General features: G+C 44.3%; 1 protein-coding gene across 1 annotated transcript in view; it reads left to right on the top strand.

The window, feature by feature from the left end:
- ZNF2 (zinc finger protein 2) overlaps positions 1-24,645 on the top strand; it is a 64,884-nt gene extending 40,239 nt beyond the window's left edge. The window contains exons 6-15 of the mRNA XM_058686385.1: positions 950-1,063; positions 1,585-2,586; positions 9,434-9,559; positions 10,519-10,578; positions 12,193-12,301; positions 14,247-14,331; positions 15,360-15,486; positions 17,966-18,079; positions 19,451-20,972; positions 24,149-24,645. Of these exons, the coding sequence (XP_058542368.1) occupies positions 950-1,063; positions 1,585-2,586; positions 9,434-9,559; positions 10,519-10,578; positions 12,193-12,301; positions 14,247-14,331; positions 15,360-15,486; positions 17,966-18,079; positions 19,451-20,511 (2,798 nt within the window). The 3' untranslated portion in view covers positions 20,512-20,972; positions 24,149-24,645. The remainder of the gene's footprint in view (positions 1-949; positions 1,064-1,584; positions 2,587-9,433; positions 9,560-10,518; positions 10,579-12,192; positions 12,302-14,246; positions 14,332-15,359; positions 15,487-17,965; positions 18,080-19,450; positions 20,973-24,148) is intronic.
- Positions 24,646-25,010: the final 365 nt, after the last annotated feature.

Here is a 25,010-nt window from a genome sequence, read left to right as displayed (position 1 = left end):
AATTTTTTTAATGTTTATTTATTTTTGAGAGACAGAGCATAGGTGGGGAAAGGGGACGGGAGAGAGGGAGACCCAGAATCCGAAGCAGGCTCCAGGCTCTGGGCTGTGAGCACAGAGCCCGACATGGGGCTCGAACCCACAAGCTGTGAGATCATGACCTGAGCTGAAGTCAGATGCTTAACCAACTGAGCCACCCAGGTGCCCCTATAACCCAGTTTTTAACAGAATGTATCTATAGGTATCTTTCAGTTTCAAAATAGATACAAAGTACAAAAGGTGATTTTTCTTTTTACTTCAACTTTCCCCTAATTTTCCTACAATGAGCATGACCCACTTGTTTAAATAAGAGCTTAGTAGTAAAGGGTAAACAAAAAGATTATGTTTTTACTCAGGATGATCTGTTTTGATTCTCATCTTCCCTGACCCAAGGACTCTTTCCCCCCATCCTACCAGTGCTAAAGCTGGGACATCCCATTCAGTTCAGTGGGAAGAATAAACACATAATTCAAATGAATTTTATCAACTTTTTGACCAAGTGCTACTTTGTTTCCTTTAACTTAAAAAATTTTTTTTGATGTTTTTATTTATTTTTGAGACAGAGAGAAAGCACGAGATGGGGAAGGGCAGAGGGAGAGGGAGACAGGAACCAGAGTGGCCTCCGTGCTGACAGCAGAGAGCCCGAATCAGGGCTCGAACTCAGAGTGATGAGATCATGACCTGAGCTGGAGTCAGACGCTAGCTGATTGAGCCACCAGGGGCCCCATCTACTTGGTCCCTTTTAGAACCTCCATTCTGAGCATTCTTTGGCAGTACTTTGCGCTCTGTATTCCTGGTGTGTGCCCTCTGCCTTTTGCATTTTCTCTCAGAAACACTCTGAGGCTGGGATTACGCTTTGAAATAGTGGCGTATTTTCATCATGTGCCTGGCTTGTTTCTTTCTCCATGAGCAGGACTCCCAGTTCCTCGACCTGAGGTCATTTTTCAGTTGAAGAGAGGGGATGAGCCTTGGATAGTTGATCTTCATGGATCTGAGGAGAGAGAATGTCCAGAGAATGTCTCTCTAGGTAATTGTGTATGAACAGGGCTGGGCAGAGTTTGGGTTTGTTTTGTGGTTGGTGTTTGGGAGGGAGGCTTGGGTACCACGTTTTTCCTCACATTCAAATATTCTGCTTTAGTGTTTACTCTTTATCACCCACGAGCTTTGACTTTTTTTCTGTACACCTTATAGTGTTACTTATCTTTGTTCACCAAATGTTGTTCTCTCAGGTCTGTCACATTGCCCGTTCACCCTTTGATATTCCTATTCCCCGCCACCCTCTCCACCCAGTGCACTCTCCTAGTTATCCTGGCCATGCTCCCAATGGAAAGTCTTCTCTTTTCTGAGATGTCCACTGTCAGTTCTATTCCCTACTTTCTTCTGCCTTCCCAGGTCTCAGTCTTTCCCCAGCACGGACAAGTGTCTGTGCGAGCGAGTGAGGCAGTCACCACACTCTACTTTTCCGATTTATCGTAGTGTCTCTTCTTTCTGATGTAGTATTTCCCAGCCCAGGAAAGAACCTGCATCTGTATTTTCTGTCCATTCCAGATTGGGAGACCAAGCCTGAGCCTCAGGGTGCTTCGGAAGAAGAAAAACTAGGACAAATAGTGAGGGAAAGGCTTGGAAGAAAAGTTCCTCTGTGTCCTAAATTTGAAGCTCATGCCCTGGAGGGTGAGTCAGAAACAGGGAAGGGGAGCCCTGTGGTGCAGACCTGTAAGAAGTCCCTTTCCCAGAAGGAAAATTTGCAGCAAGGGTCTAGCCCTCTGAAGAAAATTCTCACTAAGGAGAGAGACCAGGAATGCAGCAACTGTGGGAAGACCTTTTTTGACCACTCATCGCTTATCCGCCACCAGAGGACTCACACTGGAGAGAAGCCCTATGACTGTCACGAGTGCGGGAAGGCCTTCAGTCACAGGAGCAGTCTCAGCAGACATCTGATGTCTCACACGGGGGAGAGCCCCTACGAATGCAACGCGTGTGGGAAGGCCTTCTTCGACCGGTCGTCCCTAACGGTCCATCAGCGAATTCATACCGGAGAGAAGCCCTTTAAATGCAGCGAGTGCGGAAAGGCCTTCTTTGACCGCTCGTCCCTTACTCGACACCAGAGAATTCATACTGGAGAAAGTCCTTATGAATGTAATCAGTGCGGGAAAGCCTTCAGCCAGAAAAGTATTCTTACTCGACATCAGCTCATCCACACTGGCAGGAAGCCCTATGAATGTAATGAGTGTGGGAAAGCCTTCTATGGCGTCTCGTCACTGAACAGACATCAGAAAGCTCACACTGGAGAGCCTCGCTATCGGTGCAGCGAGTGCGGGAAAGCTTTCTTTGACCGCTCGTCCCTCACACAGCACCAGAAGATTCACACTGGAGACAAGCCATACGAATGCACCGAATGTGGGAAAGCCTTTAGCCAGAGGTGCCGGCTCACGCGACATCAGAGAGTGCACACGGGAGAGAAACCCTTCGAATGCAGCGTGTGTGGCAAAGTGTTCAGTTCGAAATCGTCAGTCATTCAACATCAACGGCGTTATGCCAAACAAGGAATAGACTGAGTTGGGTGGAAGCTTCAGTCAGCGGACCACCGTAGAAACCCAAGACTGGTCTTTCCCACAGCAGGCAAATCCCTCATTTGAGCACTCTACATATTCTGGCCACCACTCCCCTTTTCCATCTCTGCTGCCACGGTGTGAATAAACACTCGCTACCTACTGTGTTATAGAACTGACGTGGGATGCCGGAAAGGAGGCTGTGACTCTAAAGAGTCGACATTTTGCTGAAGCTTATCAGACAACAGGAGAAATGTTAGGAGGTGATCCGCAGGCAAGCCTCTTGTCTGAGGCCCCAGGTATCACTGCACTTTAATAACCGGAGGCCAGGATGGGAGGGATGGCAGAATTGTGTCAGGGCTGCACTGTTGCTTCCAGAACCGTTCTTTTTATAGCTGGGTCCCTTTCCCCTGGGAGCTTGTTTGGGCACTGAACTTGTTCTTTGTGTCCTAGCTTGTAGGTCCCTTCTGCTGCTGCTGCTGCTGCTATGACTAGCTAGCTAGCTAGCACTTACCGAGTGCTCATTATGGGGTAAGCACTCAGTGGAGAGTTCGGCAAAGAGTAGATTATTCGGTCCTCTCGCCAACCCTATCAAGTAGAAGTAGGTACTGTTACTATCCTCATTTTACAGATGAGCAAACTGAAATTTAGAGGTGTCGAATAATTTGCCCAAGGTGACACAGCTAGGAAAAGGTGAAGCCAAGTCTTGGATACAAGTCTGCCTTCCAGGTCTGTTCCTTTAAGCATTATGCTCTACGGTTTGTCTCATAATTTGTGTACGTGTAATCTCTCCTCAACTAGATTGTAAGCACTTGGAGGCGTGACTTACGTGTCTTTGTATCTCACACGGTGCCTTGCACATAATAGGTGCTCAATAAATATTTATCCGAATTAATGACATTTCTACCTACCGAGTTCTCTCTGTGTAAAACATATCCTTGGGTTCGTCCTTTCTCTGAATTTTCAGTCTAGCCTACACCTTTCTCATCTCAGCTCCTTTACTGCAGTAGTCATTTCCTCATTTGAATTCTTCCCTCTTCACTATTGAACAGGGGGATGCTATGCATATGGTGCCATATGGTTAGCTATGCTAACCCCCCAAGTAAAGTTTTCTTTCTCACGTAAAATCTGATGTGAGTCAAGTCTGTCTTACTCCATCCTCATCATTTAGAACTTGTCGCCTCTAGGGTTATCATGAAAGAGAAAGCTGGGAGGTATTTTAGGACATTTTTAAGGGCCATCCCTTCTCTCCACATCTCATAAACCAGAACCCAGCACCAGAGGCTAGGAAAGCACCTCAGTATTTGGTTAACATCAACGGCCTCTGTCGCAAATTACATTTTGCACATTACTGACACTTTGCACACTACTATTAGGCCAGTCTTTCTAGTCTTTCTAAATGACTCTCTCCTGCCCATCAATGCCTTATTCAAGACCTAAAATAGCTCCCTGTTTAATGAAATCTCGGAATATTTAAGGTCTGCCTTGATATGATTCCACCTCTCTGAACTTCTGACTCCCGAAATTCTGAGTCCCAAAAAACACCTGTATGCCCTGGGCCCAGTCCTATATTTTTATTTTATCAAAGGTCAGGCGCTAGGCAACTTCGACTCCAGGTGTCTGCATTCCTTTCCGGGTTGCTTGAGGTGAAGCCCAGAAGAGGACTTGATTCTGAAAGGCTGTCTGGAACTTAGTTCTCCCAGCATGAATCCCAGGGGACCAAGAAACATTTCTCCTGGGAGCTAAAGTCATATTCAAGAAGGTGGATCGCCAAACAGACCACTCCCCACCTCCTAACAACCCTATTTGTCCACCTTGCTTAGAGCAGACGAGTGGAAGGGAAGGCTTTTTCATGTGTGGACTCTTGAAGCAACCTAAGGAAAAACACTTCACAGAGTGCAGAATCTATCAGAGTGGATAATAGCTGGTATTATTTAATGTACAGTAGAAAATAAAAGGGACGATCGACAGACTTTTGACTGATGACTATATCTGAGAATTCTGAATTTTTAATTTATTCCCTTGTTAGAAGTAAAGTGAGGATCAGGAGCGCCTGGGGGGCTCAGTCAGTTGAAGGCCCAGCTCTTGATTTTGGCAAGGTCATGATCCCAAGTTCGTGGGATTGAGCCCTGCATCAGGCTCCACACTGAGCCTGGAGCCTGCTTAAGATTCTCTCCCTCTGCCTCTCTCCCTGCTCTTTCTCTCTACAAAGAAAAAAAAAAAAGGAAGACGTAAATAAGTAAATTGAGAATCAAGTATTTTCCTAAGATATTCTGCTATTGTCAGCAAGATAAAACTAGAACAAATTCAGAATACTAATGGACCTGGGAGTACAGTGATTAGTGAAACAGAAAGGGGATATAAATTTGATACTTTCCCTTTGTTACCTTTTTGGTTTTTTTAAGTTTTTTTTTTTTTTTTAAGTTTATTTATTTAGCAATAGAGACAGCATGAGCAGGGGAAGGGCAGAGAGAGAGGGAGAGAGAATCCCAAGCAGGCTCCCTACCATCAGCACAGAGCCCAATAGGGGGCTTGAACTCGGGAAACCATGAGATCATGACCTGAGCGGAAATTAAGAGTCAGATGTTTAACTGACTGAGCCACCCAGGCACCCCATCTTTGTTCTTTTTTTAAATTTAGTGATCTGGAGGGTTTTTGTTTTTTTTTTTTAAATGTGAAGTACTATTCCACCTACTAAAAATTCTGAGGGAAGGGCCACTTTACCTTTGAACTGGTATCTCCCAATGGGGCATACAGTACTGGAGGCCTTAAATTTTGAGGTTTTAGCTTCACCAAATGATCATTAGTAGTAGCAAATCTTGGAACCAGAAATTGGTCAAATTTTTAAAATTAAAAATACCATAGTTTTAAAATTAAAAATGAAACTGGTGGGATTAATTTTTATAATTAAGTTTTAATTTAAAAATAGTTGAATAAATGTTTCATTCAATGTCATTTCCACATGTAATCAATGCAAAAATTATTGACGTGTTACAACCTTTTTGAAAAAAACTAAATTTTCGAGGTGACTGGGCGGCTCAGTTGGTTGGGCACTCGACTTCGGCTCCGGTCATGACCTCGTGGTTCCACGGGTCAGAGCCCCACCTCAGGCTCTGTGCTGGCAGCTCAGAGCCTGGAGCCTGCTTCTGATTCTGTGTCTCCCTCTCTCTGCCCTCCTCCCACTCATGCTGTCTCTCTCTCTCTCTCTCTCTCTCTCTCTCTCTCTCTCTCTCTCAAACATTAAAAAAAGAAAAAAAATTTAAATAATCTTCAACTTCTTTGTATTTACAGCACATCTCAAGTTCAGACTAGTCACATTTCAAGTGCTCAATAGCTACCTGTGGCTAGCAGCTACTATATAGTACAGCACAGTTTCGGATAGCCATCAGGGGCTTTTATAGGTAACAGATAAAGGGACTATTTTGAGTTTTTTTTTATTTTTAAACTTTTTTTAATGTTTGTTTTTGAGAGAGAGAGACACACAGCTTGAGCGGGGGAGGGGCAGAGAGAGAGAGAGAGAGAGACAACCTGAAACAGGTTCCAGGCTCTGAGCTGTCAGCACAGAGCCCAACACAGGGCTCAAACCCATGAACTGTGAGATTGTGACCTGAGCCAAAGTCAGATGCCCAACCGACTGAGCCATCCAGGCACCTCCGAATTTTTTTTTTGGTTATGTTTCTTTATTTTTGAGACAGAGAGAGACTGAGCATGAGTGGGGGAGGGACAGAGAGGGGGAGACACAGAATCTGAAGCAGGCTCCTGGATGTGAGCTGTCAGCACAGAGCCTGACGCAGAGCTTCAACCCACCAGCCGTGAGATCATGACCTGAGCCAAAGTCGGATGCTTAACCGACTGAGCCACCCACGCACTCCAGGAGTTATTTTGATCATTGGAGATGTTTGAGGGGTGCTTGTTTCCGGTCCTGTGGTAAGCACTCTGCACCTGCAGAAAGAAGTCTTTTGCTTCCAGTACGTCAAGTGTCTGAGTGAGGTCCAAGCCTGGGAAGCCTGTTGTTACCATCCCTCAGGCACATTTTTTTTTTCTTTTAATAGATCTCAAAACAGCTGCTTGGATCTTTGTGTGCCTGACTCCTTTGTTCTGAGTTGGATCTTTTGTTATCTCAGGTAGGGAAGAGATGTTACTTATGAACCTCTAACAACCCAATCAGGATATATGGAAGAGGAAATATCTAAGGTTGCCAGTTGTGAAAGATAAACGGTCCTTCGTGTGATCATCACCTCTTTCTGAGCAGGATATTAGAATCCATTTATTATCATTCTAGAGGGAGGAAAATATTCTATTAGAATGGGCAAAACATGAATGGGTGCTGGCAATGGATGTGCCCAGTGGAAACTACTGGAGCTTCCCCACCACTCCAAAACTGTCAATATAAAACAGTGAGGAAAATTAAAGGCATGACAATAAAGTTGGAGGACCTGGGAGTGATTTGTCCCACCATTTCCTTTCTGATTCCTTGACTTGTCTGGTGAAAAAGCTAGATCCGAGAAGTTAACTATCTCTGATAGCTCAATAGAAAAGCCAATGAAGGGGCGCCTGGGTGGCTCAGTCGGTTGAGCGGCTGACGTCGGCTCAGGTCATGATCTCACGGTCCGTGAGTTCGAGCCCCGCGTCAGGCTCTGTGCTGACAGCTCAGAGCCTGGAGCCTGTTTCAGATTCTGTGTCTCCCTCTCTCTGACCCTCCCCCGTTCATGCTCTGTCTCTCTCTGTCTCAAAAATAAATAAACGTTAAAAAAAATTTAAAAAAAAATTTAAAAAAAAAAAAAGAAAAGCTAATGAAGAAGAGTCAACTATAGCTCGTTTTGTGCTTCGCCTTGTTTCTATATTGGAAGATGGCTGTCAGTTGCCTCTTGACGGATATGTAGCCATTGATCTAGTTAACACATTCTTTTCTATACCCATTAAATTGATCCACTAATAGTGGTGTAAATTTAACTTCACTTAACAAACTAGCAATTTGCTTTTATTGTCCTGCCACTGGGATAATTCATTATTTTTGCATTATACCATAATCTGATAGAGCAAGATTTAAATAATTAAAATACTGATGTTAGTCATTACACTAATGACAGTATCTGTTAAATAAGGGAAGGAGAAAAAGCCAATAAACAGTGTGTAATTAAGTTGGTCACTGCCGTGGCAACTGAGGTTCAGTCCCGCTGGGACCTGGGGAGTCATATCGAATGAGCCTCAGGATTATCTGCCCTTGAAGTGGGGAGCATTTATCTACTGGCTCCCGTCCCCCATTGGTTAAGTGTTGCTGCATGAACATCAAGGCTTGCTGTAGTCATCCCCTGTGGCAGAGTCAGAGAGTAACTCCAGGGAGGAAAGTGAAAAGTGTGGGGTACGACCGAGGCAAGGAGTTATCTGATTATGTTTGTGCAAATGTGGTTGCTGCAGCATGGCTGGGGTAAAATTTGGGCCAAGAGAATATGAGGTAGTGTACCCAGGGTGTTTGGTATAAGGGTAGAGAGTGAGCCCATTTGAATATAATGAGCTTGAGATGTTTGTGAAATATCCAGACATATGTAGGAATGTTCTGCAGGCAGACTGAACCTGAAAAGAGTGATTTCATATATATGGATGATACCTGAAACCATATAGGTGGTGGGAAATAGCTTATGAAGGTAGAGTGTTGGAAGAGACTAGGATCTAGGATAGGTCCTTGAAGAACACAGATTTAATGGGCATGAAAAGAGGAAGAGTCCATAAAAGAAGAGACTAGGTAGGTAAGAGAAACACTAGGTGAGAGCAGGTTAACAGGAAAGACTTTCAAGAAAGGGAATAGTCAAAAAGTGTTCAATGTTGTCAAGTGGTCAAGAAAACCAAAGCATTAAGGGTGCCTGGGTGGCTCAGTCGGTTGAGCATCCGACTTCAGCTCAGGTCATGATCTCACAGCTCCTGAGTTTGAGCCCCGCCTCGGGCTCAGTGCTAACATAACAGCTCAGGGCCTGGAGCCTGCTTCGGATTCTGTGTCTCCCTCTCTCTCTGCCCCTAACCCACTCGCATTCTGTCTCTGTCTCTCTCAAAAATAAATAAACATTAAAAAAAAGAAAACCAAAGCATTACCCACCCCCACCCCCTGATTTGTCGGTAACCTGGATGGTGGCGCCAAAGCCATATTGGAACAAATTTGGTTAAGGAATGGGTGGAGAGGAAGGTAAACATAGCAAGTATCTTCAATGCTGAGTAGTTTCGCTTTGATAAAAAGGAGAGGTTAAGATTGGTAGCTGGAGGGGGATGTGAAACGAAGATAATATTTCTTTTAAAATGTAAGAGATGTAAAAAAAAATGTAAAAAAAAAAAAGAGATGTAAAAAAAAAAGATGTGAACATGTATCAGGATGCCTTCGGGCACAGCAGATAGAAAATGCTTCCTCAACTTGCTTAAGCCTCAAGGGACTTTATTAACTAACATAATTACAAAGCCCAGATGTATCTCTGTTTATTGTTCTAATTGGAAAGGGCAGTAGAATGAACGTGAAGAAAGGCAAATTTGTATTTCTGATTACAGGCAAGTATGGGAATTCTCTCTCAAGCTTTCTGCGCTCCACCCCCACTCGGAAAGCGAGGGAGATGAAGCAGCAGGTGCCTGAAGAGAGTAGAGGTTGCAAATATCCTCCTGGATAGAAAACTGCCTAAGAAACAGAGGCATCCTTGGTAGGGGTCCGCCTGGGGCAAGAGAACAGGGAGGGCCAGGAGACAGCCTTGGTTCTTCACTTTTTTTTTTTTTTTAACTACATTTACTACATTTCTTCCCTTCATTTTTACTACAAGTGTCACCTTTCCACCTTTTGAATGACGCGCGCGACTACCCCTGTTGTCCCTCAGGAGGCGGGGCCTCCGAAAACCCGCCCCGAGGCCTTCTGGGAATCGTAGTTTTCCGAGGACACTTTGCGCAGGCGCTCTGTGGTCCTTGCGCCTCGTGGGGCCACCGGGAGCCGGTTGGCGCCCAAGGTGAGGACCAGGGGTTGGGTGTGGTGGGAGCCATGGCTGCGGCGAGAGGAAGGTGTTGAAGAACGGGCAGGGAAGGAAGTTGGGCTGCGAGGCGCGGTGACGTGAGGGTGGAACCGAAATGGGGTGTTTGGAACTATCCTTGGCCGCTGCTCCCAGGCTGACCTTGATCCGACCTGCAGCGGGGAAGAGGAGGAGGCGCCAGCTGCAGGCCCGGCGCGACTCAGGGTGACGACATGGGTGCGAGGTGAAGTGAGACGTCGGTAGCCTGGCCCCGCAGTGTGAGATGACGTGCGCTGGGTGCGCAGGGCCGCGCCCCGCAGTGTGTATCCGCCGGGTAGAATGGCGCATTTCCTCCCGAGGCGGTCCTTCCCCTGCTTGGGAAGTGCTGGGGGCTCAGTACACCAGGATTGAACTGACTGCGCTGAATCCTGCTGGTCCATCCTTCCCGGAAAGCCCCTCAATTACTCATTTCTCTCGGTTCCCTGGGCCAGGGTTTCAACCCCTTGCACCCGGCTTCTTGGAACTGTCCAGTGGCACTCCCTCTTTGAGAGCCGCTTTCCAACACCAACTAGACTTTCTTGCAAAACTTGGTATTTCAATTAGTCTGCAAAGATTTCTGGAGTACTAAGTATGTGGAAGCAGCTTTCTTAGTGTGAGGAAAGCAAGATTTGACTCCCAAGATTTACCTACTTGGAAAGATAAAGATACAAATAACTGTAGTATAAGATAGTATACACTAGGTGATTGAATCAGAAATCTGAGCGTTCAAAGACGGTAATGACCCCGAGTCTTTGTTTTGTGATGTGGATCAATTTGGTTATGGATGGGAAAAGAGTTTATAGGTTTGGCTGGAAACATCCACAGCTTATTTTAATGATACTGGCAGGCATCTTAAGATTAATGCCACCCTTTTGGTTCTGTGAGCCACACTGGATGCTGTGTCCTCTATGTACCCCCAGGACTCAAAAGAGCTCTTGAGAGGAGAGGTCTGGTAGCAGACGTGAACAGTGAAACCTCAGGTAAGAAGGTAGAAGATTGGTTTTGCTCCCTGTCTTAGGTCTCTTTGGGTTGCAAACTGCAGAAACCCCGCTCAAACTAGTAGAAGGGGGATTCATTTTGAGGATGCTTGGTTAGGTCACGGAACCCAAGGAAAAAGACTGCGGTGTGCTTGTAAACTGGAACTGGGGACAGAACAAAAAAAAATCAGGACCCTCTCTTAACCCCTTGCCTTTACTTCTGTTTGTTCTTATGTTTTATATTTCCCTGTCACTGCTGACTGGCTTTTTCTGCTCTCAGATGGCGTGACAAAATGTGACTGTCAAGGGCTCCCAGTTTTTCATGCCCTCAAGGGGAGCCTCATGAGCGGCTGACCTCTTTTTCTTGGTTCCACTTCCAAAATGCCAGGGGAAGGACTAATTGGTTCAGATGCCAGTCAGCTCTGGCCAGGAAATAGAGACCGTTTTTAGTAATGTGTGGATGTGAATAAAGATATTGCCTTGACAAGTGTGAAGTGTTGGCAGAGCTCCAGAGACAGAACAGTAGATGCTTCTTGTTGCCTGCCACTCACCTTGAAATACGACTACTAAGAAAATCACTCTAAAGAGTGGTAGGCGTGTCCTGGCCATAGTTCATGTCTCTGAGACTGCTCTTCATTGTGCTCCTTGGCAATGGCTGAGTGGGCAAGAGGTGGAAACGTGATCTAAGGTCATTAGCCTCTCAATGGCTAACAACCACAAAGGTCTTGAGAGTTCTAAGTAGGAGACACAGAGACCATGGCCACTTAATTGGGGGTGTTAGAGCAATAAACTCAGGAGGGCTGGGAGTTAAAGACCTTATTGAACCTTGTCTGTACAGAGGAGAATGTTCCGAGAACATTCCTCTGAGAACTCAGAACATTCTCTTGGGGGATGAAGAGGTGCAAGACCCATGTAGCCCTTGGTGGCTTGGTTCCAGCACCATTCTCATTTGTGGTCACCTCCAGGCACATGTCAGATGGCCTGCGTACACAGAAATTATCAATATAATCTTGCTGTTGGCCATTCTAAATGTCCAAGATGGTATATCCAGGTTCTCTATCAAGATACGTTGCTCTATCTTGATCTCAAGAGCAAGAGATAAAGATGTATGGCACCATCATTATCCTTCAGTATCCAGCAGGATACACAAGTCTATTCATGAAAAAAAAAAAAAAAAATCTGGGGGCGCCTGGGTGGCGCAGTTGGTTAAGCGTCCGACTTCAGCCAGGTCACAATCTCGCAGTCCGTGAGTTCGAGCCCCGCGTCAGGCTCTGGGCTGATGGCTCGGAGCCTGGAGCCTGTTTCCGATTCTGTGTCTCCCTCTCTCTCTGCCCCTCCCCCGTTCATGCTCTGTCTCTCTCTGTCCCAAAAATAAATAAAAACGTTGGAAAAAAATTAAAAAAAAAATCTGATTGGTAGTGGATCACCATCATAATTGGAGTCCAGAAGATAGTGCCAAATGTGACTTATCCTACTGGTTTGTATGGATTATATTACATAGAGTCAGCCTTGGATGAGTACTATTGGGTCCCTTTACCCTCTTTCTTTTTCTTGTCTTTTGCCCTCCCTACTGGATACCGACTACATTTTTAACAGTCTTTGTAATAAAACCCTGAGAGAATGTTATTCTGGCGTTCCCTGTGGACAGGGAAGTTTGGGGAGATCGTTGTTCCCGGCTCTACTCCTGGAAGGATTTTTCAGATCCTCTGAATAAAGCTTCTGTTAGGTAAATGAATCTTTTTCTTGAGAATAGTATTCCCTCTCCTGTCTTCCAGTTGCTGTTATGTCACAGATTGTCTCCATATCAGGCCCAAAGATCAGAAGGCCTGGAGAGAAGAGGACGGAGATTCTTCCTCCTGTTTCGGACATATAGTTACACTGTGCGGTCTGCCTTGATACTTGACTGCTGGGCTTTTAAGACCCACCCCTCCTTCTTGCCCTTGTGTCTCACACCTGGACAAGCTGATAAGGAAGTCTGAATGCTCTCTCCTTGGGCATCGGCGGGGGATTCCAATCACACAAGCCCCTTCCTGTGGGCATGTGGGCACGCTCACCCTGGCCCTGCCCCCTAACCACAATAAAGACCAGGCTGGTCTCCTTTCCTCCTTTCCTCCTCCTCTCTAGAGCCATTTTGGACCTATTGAGAGACCAGCTCTGCTCTCTCCAGAGACCTCCATGACATAAGTAATAAACCTTTTTATATACTTGGTCTGTGTTTGTGCGTGTGGCATCATCATTCTCAGTATTGAAACCAAACCGCGTGGGGTCTGTCTCTGCAGGTGACCATGGCTCTGGACACCCTAGCTCTCTAGCTAATCCTTTATTTCCCATGGGCTTCTGTGATGCCAGCCCGTGCTGTAGGGGCAGCGGTCAGTCATTCCATCCCGGTTGGTCCTGCTGCCCCTTTTGCTGGAGAAGCAATTGTATTCAGTTCTGGACTGAATTGAATAGCTGGGTATCATTTTGCATATAGCCTCCTAGTTCTATGGAAACTTTAAAAATGACTGTAACAGGGGCCTCTGGCTGGCTCAGTCAGAGGAGCATGCGACTCTTGATCTCAGGGTCATGCGTTCAAGCCCCACGTTGGGTATAGAGATTACTAAATAATAAACTTAAAAAAATGGACTCTAACAAAAAAAAGATGACCCTGAAGAAACTGGCTGGAATTTCTAGCATTTGGTGTTTGACTCCATTTCTTGTGTTGTTGCTGTTGTTGTTTAATTTTTTTTTTTAAGTTTGTTTCTTTTTGGGAGAGAGAAAGAGCACAAGCATGTGCGTGTGAGTGGGGAAGGGGCAGAGAGAGAGGGAGAGAGAGAGAGAATCCCAAGCAGGCTCTGCACTGTCAGTGCTGAGCCTGACTCAGGACTCAATCTCAGGAACTGTGAGATCATGACCTGAGCTGAAATCAAGGGTTGAATGCTTAACCAACTGAGCCACCCAGGTGCCCCTGACTCCATTTCTTGATTGGATAGGACCCAGTCACTTCTTGAACCTCTACTTGGGACCTTTGGCAATCAGGAAAGAATTAGGACAGGAGGCCAGTGCTCTTCATCCCAGTAGGGGACAGATGTCATGAGGCCTAGATGCTGTTTAATTACAGTATCCTTATAATGTCCATTGTATCCTAAAAATAACACCGTAGCTTGCTTGAACATATTTCTGGCCCTTAGAACTAAACAAAAACTTGACTAATAGCACTAATACACGAATTTGCTTTTGCTTTTTTATTCTTGACCATATAGGCTCCACATTGGCCTTTAAAAAAAATGGTAGTATAAGCATCCCTCTGGTCATCTTGAATTTAAAAGTCAGATTGAGTTATTTATTAAGTTGCTTATTTATGTCAAAATACTACAGAGCACAATGCTTATTATAGATTTATAAAACGGAGTAAAAATTGACTTCATTGTAAACTATTTGATTTTTAATAGTTTTCTGATATGGGAACAGAGCTCTGTTCCCAGGAAGCTCCTAACTCAGGAACAGAGTTGTGGCACTATCCGTAATTTCCATCTCCTGGGAAAGGGTGAATTTACTTCTAGGCTTGCTTTGCTCTTAGTGGGGTATTGAGCGTAAGGACTGTTTCACACCTAATGGATATGTAGAGATTTTTAGTCTGGGTCAGATAACTATGAAATGGGAGTGGTCTCTTTTCATGTTTCCTTCTCTAGCTCTGCCAACTCTGACCTGGGCCTTTTCCAAGAGGACATAGTAGAGGAGAGAATGGCAGCTGTACCTCTAACAGCCAGATGGCAGGTGAGTTGGATTTTCTTCAGTCCGGAGCTTCCTTGCCAGCCTTGAGATTGGTCCCATTTTGGTAGAAGTGGTGCTCTGTAGAAAAGACTAGTACCCTTTCTGGCTTCAGATTCTCTCCCTTCTCACCATACAACAAAGCTGTAGGGATCTTCCTTCTAAAGTTTTTTTTTTTTTTTTTTTTTTTTTTTTTTAACATTTATTCATTTTTGAGATTGAGAGAGGCAGAGCATGAGCAGCGGAGGGGCAGAGAGAGAGACACAGAATCGGATGCAGGCTCCAGGCTCTGAGCTGTCAGCACAGAGCCCGATGCGGGGCTCGAACTCACAGACCGTGAGATCATGACCTGAGCTGAAGTCGGACGCTCAACCAACTGAGCCACCCAGGTGCCCTGGGATCTTCCTTCTAGATGGCCCTTCATAAGGCCTTGATGACCAGCCCCGTCCTGTGTTTTGTAATGGTGGGGAAGCAGAGAATTGAGGCAGTTCTGCCCTTAGCAATGGCTCAGGGAGTGCTTAGAGAACTTTCATGAGAATATAAAACTTCTGAATCCTCTAGTCTGGAATATTATCTTCCTTTCAAAGGGACACCATATTTTTTATCCTTTTTCTTCAGTTTTAGCTCTTACAAGTATCCTCTGTTCTTTGTACACTCATCATAGATCTTCCCTTGACTTGAGAACCTGTTGTTCAAACTGAGATCTCATGGATCCATGAGTGTTAGAGCTGAAAGGGAATTTAAAGATCATCTAATCTAATTCTTTAATTGATAGTTTAAAACATTGAGGCCAGTAACAGTGTCCCTGAAGTTTGGAGGCTCTGTCACGGATATGATGACATGAGGCCATCACCAAGAGTTTCATGCCTCAGGTCACAGACCTGTACCTCTTACTTAAAATATCCAGTGCCCTTACATCATCAAAACAATTTCTTTTTTATTCCATATGTCTTCCAGTGCTGTAGTCTTTACTCTTCCTCAGTGAGACATAAAAGAAGACACATAGGTGAGTAAGAACATGTTTGTCTTTTCAGAAGTCACTCAAGTTTAAGGATGTGGCTGTGAAGTTCTCAAAGGATGAGTGGAAGCAGCTGGTCCCTACTCAGAGGGCTCTTTACAGGGAGGTGATGCTGGAGAATTATCAGGGTTTTGTTTCTTTGGGTAAGTATGACTTTCTTCAATGACTCAGAATCTGCCGTTGGGTGTGTGTGTAGAGAATATGCCCCCCCTTTTTTTAAAGTTTATTTATTTATTTTTGACAGAGGGGAGAGGGAGAGGGAGAGAGAGAGAGAAGGAGAGAGAGAGAATCCCAAGCAGGTTCTGTGCTCAGTGTGGAACCCAACATGGGGCTCAATCTCACTACTGTGAGATCATGACCTGAACCAAAATCAAGAGCCAGACGCTTAACTGACTGAGCCACCCAGGTGTCCCTGGCCCTTCTTTACTTACTGGGGCAGAATTGTACATCTTTAGATAGATCCCTAGCAAAGGTACTAGTGGTTTGTGAATTTATTTACCTTTCGTTGTTTGCTTGTATTTAACTCATGGCTGTCAGTACTATCAGTAAATGGTCCTTTTGATCTGGATAGAGTCTGAAGGATAAGTGAAGTTTGGTCTGAGACTCTAGCTTTAAGCAAAAAATTGTGTTATATAAAATGGAAAATGGGTACCCCTTTTTCTGGGAATTGTCCTAAGGGGGAAAAATCAGATAAATGTTTATCCCTGTTTTGGCTAAAATTGTGAAACAATGGAAACAGCACAGGTACTTGGTAGTAGGGATTTAGGTAAATAAACCATTGTACATCCATAATGGGCTATAGTATAGGATGGGCCTTGACCATGAATGATATTTATAGAGAAAGATATTAGTTAGATTTATAGAGAAAGATATAGTTAGAAAGATATTAATGATATATTGTTAAGTGATAAAAGCAGGATACAAAATGATTGGAACTTGAGTACATTCACAACATATATCTATATGCATAGAAAAAGTGGAAGAATCTACACCAAAATTTTACCCCTAATTGTCTTTGACTAGTAGACTTACAAGTGACTTTTTCTCTTTTCTATATTTCTTAATGGTCTACAATGAACATTACATATTTTTTTAACGTTTATTTATTTTGAGAGAGAGAGAGCATGAGCAGGGGAGGGGCAGAGAGAGAGGGAGAGAGAGAGAATCCCAAGCAGGCTATGTGCTGTCAGCATATAGCCCCTCATGGGCTCGATCCCATGAATGGTAAAATCATGACCTAAGCCGAAATCAAGAGTCAGGTGCTTAACCAACTGAGCCACCCAGGTGCCCTGAACATAACATATTAAAAAAAAATTTTTTTTTAATGTTTATTCATTTTTGAGAGACAGAAAAAGACAGAGCATGAGCAGGGAAGGGGCAGAGAAAGAGTGAGAAACAGAATCTGAAGTAGGCTCCAGGCTCCAAGCTGTCAGTGCAGAGCTCAAAGTGGGGCTCAAACTCACGGAGTGTGAGATCATGACCTGAGCTGAAGTCGGACGCTTAACCGACTGAGCCACCCAGGCTCCCCGAGGAAACATTTTTTAAATGCGTAGAGTGATTTACATCATATTTAGTATGGTGGGTACCTCAGTAGGGGAAGGGAGAGGGGATGAAGGAGGGGCTTCAATTTTAGTGTTAATATCAAGTTAGATGGTGGGTTCGTAGCTTTTTGTTTTAGTCTTTATGCTTTTTTGTATGTCTTAAACATTTAGTATTGCATTTTTTTTTTAATTTTTTTTTTTTTCAACGTTTTTTATTCATTTTTTTGGGACAGAGAGAGACAGAGCATGAACGGGGGAGGGGCAGAGAGAGAGGGAGACACAGAATCGGAAACAGGCTCCAGGCTCCGAGCCATCAGCCCAGAGCCTGACGCGGGGCTCGAACTCACGGACCGCGAGATCGTGACCTGGCTGAAGTCGGACGCTTAACCGACTGCGCCACCCAGGCGCCCCTAGTATTGCATTTTAAAACATAAATACAGAAAATTTGTGTATGTCACCATATAAATTTATATTATATAACATTTATAAATGTCATTACTTTAAATCATCAAAAACCAAAGACATTATAACTCATTTTTTAAGGATTTCTAAAAAATTGTTCACTGATGTTTTTAGTTTTAAGTGTTTAGTATTAACTGCACATAAGTTGAGTCATATTTCTTAAACTATTCCAGTTTGATTTGTTAGTTGCTTCAAATTCAGTATAATTGCACGGAAGTATAATTAAAGGGTACAAATCTATTCTTTAAGAAACTACAAAAGAAGATGGGGTAGCTTCTTCACCTTAGTTCCTTGAGGTGCAGAACCTTCTCCATATTCCACTTCTCTAAGCTAAGAATTTTCCCTCAACTCTTAATACTAGTTCCATCTTGGGGAGGTGCCTCCTACATCAGAGAAAAATTAGTGAACTACTTCAATAGATCTAATTCAGATTCTCTAGAAAGTCAGTACCGACTTCCCTTTAGAGAAGAAGAATTAGCATCTTATTTTAGAAATTAGCATATGATTTTTGGATACTGCCATTTTCCTATCTAGAGAATAAGGGGATTTTATTAAACCCTGGGATGGTTGTGAATTTCCATCCCAAACAGCCATTTCTCATTTTGTCCTTTGTGAGCAGGACTTCTGGTTCCTAAACCTGATGTGATTTTCCAGTTGAAAAGAGGTGAAGAGCCATGGACACTTGATTTTCAGGAAGATGAAGAAAGAGAAGCCCCAGGAAGTACTTATTTAGGTATGTGTAAACTAGGCGGATAGGATTTTGATAGACAGTTCACTTGCAGAGACCATTTCTCAGGACCTCGTAGGCCTGTGGAGATGTTCACTGCTTTTGTCTGGAACACTCATTCCCCCAGATAGTCATGTGGCTTTCCTGTCACCCTTTTCAAGTTTTTGCTCAAATGTGCTGCCTTCTCAGTCAGGCCTGCCCTGATGACCCTATCTTTTTTTTTTTTTTTTTTTTTTTAAGATGTTCAACATCATCAGTCTTTTTTTTTTTAATGTTTATTTATTTTTGAGACAGAGAGAGGCAGAGCATGAACGGGGGAGGATGACCCTATCTTTAATTGCAATCTCTTCATCACCTTCCCCCTCCCCAGCCCCTGCACTATCTAGCTCTCTTCCCAGTCTGTCTTCCTAACGTACTGTATTTTTTTACTTCTTTATTTTGTTTACTGTCTGTCCATACCTACCCACTAATTAAAATGTAAACTCCATCAGAGGTTTTGTATTGTTCACTACTGTATCCCCAACGTTTTGAATAGTACCTGGTACATCGCACGCACTCAGGTATTTATCAGATGAATGAACAGGTAGCAAGGGGGTTGGGGGAAGGTTGAGACCTATTTATAATGAACTCTGATAACACTTTTTTTATCTTTCCTACTTATCCTTTACCATATCTCCTTCCTCTTCCTTTAAAAACCGTTCAGTAGTCACTGACAGTTCACTTTCTCAGGTCCAGGCCGGCCTCTCCACTTACTCTCTGCCGTTTAAACTCATTGACCTGTAATAAACTGCCTCGTCATTTCCATGCTTCTTTGTGCATAGCCTATTTTTCTGCATGGATCTCTCCCTGAAATGCTCTTCTTTTGGCTGTTCTCATGGTTAACATATCTTTCAGAGCTCAGCTTAACTGTCACTTCCAGATGACCGTTCTTAAGTTTTTCCTCTAAGGAAGACCCCACTCCAACTTCTGTTCATTATTTTCTTCACTGGACTTACCACCATCTGTGGTGTTTTATTTGTTTTTTTCTTTGTCTCCTGTCGTGTTGAATATAAGCATCATGAGGGCAGGGACCATGTCTGTCTTGTTCATTAGAGTCCCAGTGACTTCTATTGTGCCTCCCACTTTGTAGGCACCTAGAAAATATATAACGAACGAATAACAGAAACTTGTTTAGTGGGCAAAATGACCACCTTCCACTTCCATCTCTGTTCCTCTGTTTTCCTCTGCCATTTTTCAGCCTCTCTCTGATGCTTTGCTTTTGAGGAGTTACAATAAACCAGGAAGTATTTTATATTCATTCTTTTCTGAACAAAGATAATGTTCTCTTTTTCACTAGCACTAAGACCCAGTCATATCTATATTTTCTATTTGTTTCAGACCAGAATGCTAGACTTGAGAGCTGGGACTCAACTAAAAGCCAGGATATTTCTAAAAAAGGAAAGTTGCAAAAGACACTAATGGAAAAACTCAGAAAAGATGGTCCTCTGGGTCCTGCACTTGGCTCAGAAAACCTCAGGGGCACAAAGAAAGAACATCTATTGGGGGAGATTTTGAAGAAATCCTCCCCCAAGGAGAAGGACTCCAGGCAAAGATCCACTCCTGCCAAGAAAACCAACAGTAAGGGGAGAAACCTTGAATGCAGCATATGTGGGAAGACCTTATATAACCACTTATCCCTCACTCGCCATCAAAGGACTCACACCGGAGAGAAGCCCTACAACTGTAAAGAATGTGGGAAAGCCTTCAGCTATAGAAGTAGTCTTAAGAAACATCTGATGTCTCACACTGGGAAGAGCCCCTTTGAATGCAACGAATGTGGGAAAACTTTCTATGACCGATTAACCCTTACTGAACACCAGCGAACTCATACCGGAGAGAAGCCCTTTAAATGTAACGAATGTGGCAAGGCTTTCTTTGTCCGCTCATCTTTTACTCGCCATCGGAGAATTCATACTGGAGAAAGTCCTTATGAGTGCACAGAATGTGGGAAATCCTTTAGCCAGAAGAGCATCCTCGCTCGCCACAAGCTCACTCACACTGGAGAGCGGCCTTATGAATGCAAGGGCTGTGGCAAAGCCCTGTTTGACCGCTCCTCCCTCATTCGCCACCGGAGAGCACACACTGGAGAGACCCCTTTTGAATGTAATGAGTGTGGGAAAGTTTTCTTTGACCGCTCGTCCCTTAATCAGCATCAGAAAATTCATAGCGGAGACAAGCCCTATGAGTGCACTGAATGTGGGAAAGCCTTCCTTCAGAAAAGACGACTTACTCAGCATCAGAGAGTGCACACTGGAGAAAAGCCCTACGAGTGCAGCGTGTGCGGGAAGGTGTTCAGTTGTAAGTCATCTATCATCCAACATCAGCGACGTTATGCCAGGCAGCCGTCAGAATGTCACAGAGGTGCTCCAGCCCGGCAGGGGGCCCCCACAGAGACTTAAGATGCTTTTATGCAAGATAATGAAGATTTGTGTTTGAGCACCTTCTAACTACCGCATATTCTCATGTCTCCATTTGGTACTAGAGGCTCAATAAATAGTCTTAATGGACCATGCCATAGACTTCCACTGGGATGCCTCATACTTAATATAATACCCCGAGGATCCCCAAATTGGTCAGAAGCTCTCCAATCAATATGTTTTGTAAGTGTTTGAAGGGGACCCAGAGATAAGCATTGTATGTTTGTATTTATTTATTTATTTATGTATTTATGTATAATTAATTAATTTTTTAAATTTCTAGACCACTTCATAAGAACAGGAACTATTTCATACCTGTGAGCTGCTGTGTCCTCAGTGTGATGCCTGCCACTTATTATATATTTTCTCAATGAATGAATACCTGTCTAGTCATGAGAACTTGAGTCCTCAATCAAAAGCACTTTCCAGAACTAGAGACTTCAGTAAGAAAATTAACATGAAGCTAATACATCTGTAGGACTGTAAATACCTTCATGATAATTGTGCTATTAGCTCTTAATCTACTGTTCTTTGAGGTTCCTGGAGTCCTGGTTTGGGCATGCCCTGTTCTTCACTAGGAACATCATCCAGCATCAGTTGGCTCTTCTGAACTTTGGCTCTTCTGCCCTCTAACCTGACCCTGAACTTTGGCTCTTCTGCCCTCTAACCTGACCTTTGGTCTCTAGTAGACTAACCCATCACCCTTGTTGCCAGGTTAGCGGTTGTGTTTTTGTGTTACATGTGTTTAGTCTCATTGATAACTAAAATTCCTTAGTGTAGCTCTGCCATTCCATCCATATTTTGACATAACACCTTCCCTTTCTCACAACGTATTCGTGTATAAATGCTGAAGGGAAAGAATATTTATGCCGAAAGTTCTCAGTCCAGTTGCAAGCCAGCTACAGCCATGGCAGCTGGGTGGGGTTCCGGGCTGAAGAAGTCAGCCACAGTGAACCAGGAGATGGGGCTATGTCTAATCTCAAAGAATATCACAAAGCAAAGTTAACTCCAGGCCTAGGTCATCCATGAGCAGTCCTCCTTTAGTACCAAAGCAGCAGACATAAGGCTGTAGCTGAGAGCCGGGCCACCGGGTCTATGAGACATGATGTCCTTCTTGCCCTCAACATCAGTAGCTGTGAAACCAAAATGCAGACTGTCCTATCCACGCCTACACAGTGGAGGCAGAGATTGGCTTCCTCACACCTACATCTTGAGAATTCCTGCTTAGTAATAAAGCAGTAATTCCCTGGAGCAGCTGAGAGAACATGAACACCAAGATGAGGACAGGTTCCTCGTGTCTAGGTGTGTTTTTTTTTTTTTTTTTTTTTTATTTCTGGGACAGAGAGAGACAGAGCATGAACGGGGGAGGGGCAGAGAGAGAGGGAGACACAGAGTCGGAAACAGGCTCCAGGCTCCGAGCCATCAGCCCAGAGCCTGACGCGGGGCTCGAACTCACGGACCGCGAGATCGTGACCTGGCTGAAGTCGGACGCTTAACCGACTGCGCCACCCAGGCGCCCCTAGGTGTGTTTTTTAAAAAGCACAGTTCTTTCCTTTTCTTTTCTTTTCTTTTTTCTTTTTTTAAATTTTTTCAATGTTTTAATTTTATTAAAAAAAAATTTTTTTTTAATGTTTATTTATTTTTGACAGAGAGAGAGAGAAAAAGAGGATGAGCGGGGGAGGGGCAGAGAGAGAGAGAGACATAGAATCCGAAGCAGGCTCTAGGCTCTGAGCTGTCAGCACAGAGCCCAACGCGGGGCTCGAACTCACAGACCGTGAGGTCATGACCTGAGCCGAAGTTGGACACTCAACCGACTGAGCCACACAGGCGCCCCTCATTTTATTTTTTAGAGAGACAGAATGCAAGTGGGGGCAGAGGGAGGGGGAGACACAGAATCCAAAGCAGGCTCCAGGCCCTGAGCTGTCAGCACAGAGCCTGACGCAGGGTTCGAAGTCACGAACCGTGAGATCATGACCTGAGCCGAAGTCGGGTGCTTAACAGACTGAACCACCCAGGTGCCCCCAGTTCTTTTCTTTTCTTTTTTTTTTTTCTTTTTTTTTTTTTTTTAATTTATTTTTGGGACAGAGAGAGACAGAGCATGAACGGGGGAGGGGCAGAGAGAGAGGGAGACACAGAATCGGAAACAGGCTCCAGGCTCTGAACCATCAGCCCAGAGTCTGACGCGGGGCTCGAACTCCGGACCGCGAGATCGTGACCTGGCTGAAGTCGGACGCTTAACTGACTGCGCCACCCAGGCGCCCCACTTTTCTTTTTTTTTTAAGTAGGCTCCACACCCAATGTCAGGCTTGAACTCACAACCCCAAGGTGAGAGTTGCACACTTGGGGTGCCTGGGTGGCTCAGTCAGTTAAGCGTCTGGCTCTTGGTTTTGGCTCAGGTCGTGATCTCCCAGTTCGTGAGTTTGAGCCCTGCATCAAGCTCCGTGCTGGCAGTGCAAAGCCTGCTTGGGATTCTCTCTCTTTCCCCCTCTCTGCCCCTCCCCTGATTGCACTCTCTCTCTCTCTGTCACTCAAGATAAATAAATAAAATTAAACAAAAAGAGTCACATACTCCAAGAGTCACACCAAATAAGCCAGCGAGGCGCCCCTATTTTAATTTCTTGTACCATATTGGCATTACAATCGATGAAGGATAATGAGCATGACGCTCTCTTCTTTCATCTTGTTAATGGGCAGGAACCTGGGACCTTAGAAAGGACAAATGGAGTTAATAGTGAAGCCCAATAGCAGAGGCCACAAAAAAAATCAGTCCCCATGATGATCAAAGATCTCATGTCCAACCTGCTAAGCATGCCATAAGTATCCTGTAAAGATGTGGATTCCTTTCCTTCCCTTCACACGTGTGTCTAAAACCTATGCAAAGTCTGCAGAAGAGGCAATTGACCAAATAAACTAGGATCAACTTATTGAGCCACTTTATAGAACCTCATGATTAAGCAACCTTGCAATAGCTAGTGTTGATAATAAGCATTAACTAATGCTTACTGTGGCAGAAGCCGTTAGTTGCCTAAGTTGTAGTTGTACTTTTTTTCGTCCTTAACAATAGGAAATCCAAGGCTCTTCTGAGCACAGCAGAGTGCTCAGCTTTATTTCTCAGCCTGTCTTGTAGTGAGGTATGGCTAGTCAGACCAATGAAATACTGATATATCAAATGTCAGGCCAGTAATGTATTGATGTGTCAAATATCAAGCAAATGATATGTTAATATAATTGGAATTTGTTGGACAGGACTTTTGGAGACACCTTCAAAGGGAGGGACAGCTAAAAAAAAAAAAACCCCTTTTGCTTTTGCTCTTCCCTTCTTCTCTACCTGGAATGTGGATTTAGTGGCTGGAATTTCAGCAGCCATCTTGTGACTTTGAGGATATAAGCCATGCCTGAAGGATGGGAAGGGAGAAAAGCAAAAGACTTCTGATTCCTTGGTGATCTTATGAAGACTCCATACCAGCTCTGGACTGCCTAATCCTAATCTTGAATGAGAGAAAATAAACCCTTATGTATTTAAACACTATATTCACAGCCAAAGGAAATTCCTGTTAGAAGTTGATGGGCAGAAGGAATTTAACTGATCAGATTCCTCCTGTTTACCCCACACTTTCAGGTTGCATCATCCAGCCACCCCTAGAGAGGCCAGATCCCAAGCCATTGTGTGGCACTTCAGCAAGCCTGGAAGTGGTGCCAGGAACCAGAAACTGGAGCTGTGCAGTTGTCTGGGCTGTGGCAAGCAACGGGGAGAGACTGGCACTCCCAGCAGATAACTGTACGGCTGGAGGTGGTGCAATCAAATGTCTGAGTTAGTTCACAGGTTCTGGCAGCTGAGTTGGAGCAAAGAGCTGAGGATATGTGCCCAAAGCTAACATGTAACATAACTAGGTACTTGACTCAGGCCTGATTTATTGCCTTTGCTATTTCACTCCCAAGTTTGATTGCCTGTCTCACATCTGCCTTCCTCTCTCAGTACCCGAGACCTTTAGCACCTCTCTCTTCTGTTCAATCTCATGTCCCTGAAACCTCCATCTGTTTGCCACCCAAATCCTACCTTTACATTTCCGGTTTTGCCCTCTTCCGAAGTCACTAAAGGATTCCTTTTATATCCTCTGCATATCCTTTGATATCTCTCTATATATCAATTTCACATCAAAGTAAATGGCCTTTAAAGGCAGCTTCTTAAGGAATGCAAAGATGTGTTCCTGGTGGGATGTTGTGGCAAACACAGACTAAAGGGAAACAGAAGCCCTCAGTAAATTTAGGAAAACTCAAGGACAATCTACCCTTAAGAGACAATGGGGACTAATTGGGGATTTTTATCTTAAAGTGTTCCAGCTCCACTCTACTGTGGGACACCAATTTATGTGCTTGGGCCAGCTGGTAGTGTCTAGGGCTACCTTATTTCTAAAGTAGGGCCTCTGGGGGCACCTGGGTGGCTCAGTCACTAAAGCATCCGACTCTTGATTTCTGCTCGG

Source organism: Neofelis nebulosa, chromosome 9 (genome assembly GCF_028018385.1).
Source record: "Neofelis nebulosa isolate mNeoNeb1 chromosome 9, mNeoNeb1.pri, whole genome shotgun sequence".
Lineage (NCBI taxonomy): Eukaryota > Metazoa > Chordata > Mammalia > Carnivora > Felidae > Neofelis > Neofelis nebulosa.
This window is presented reverse-complemented; position numbering and strand designations above follow the sequence as displayed.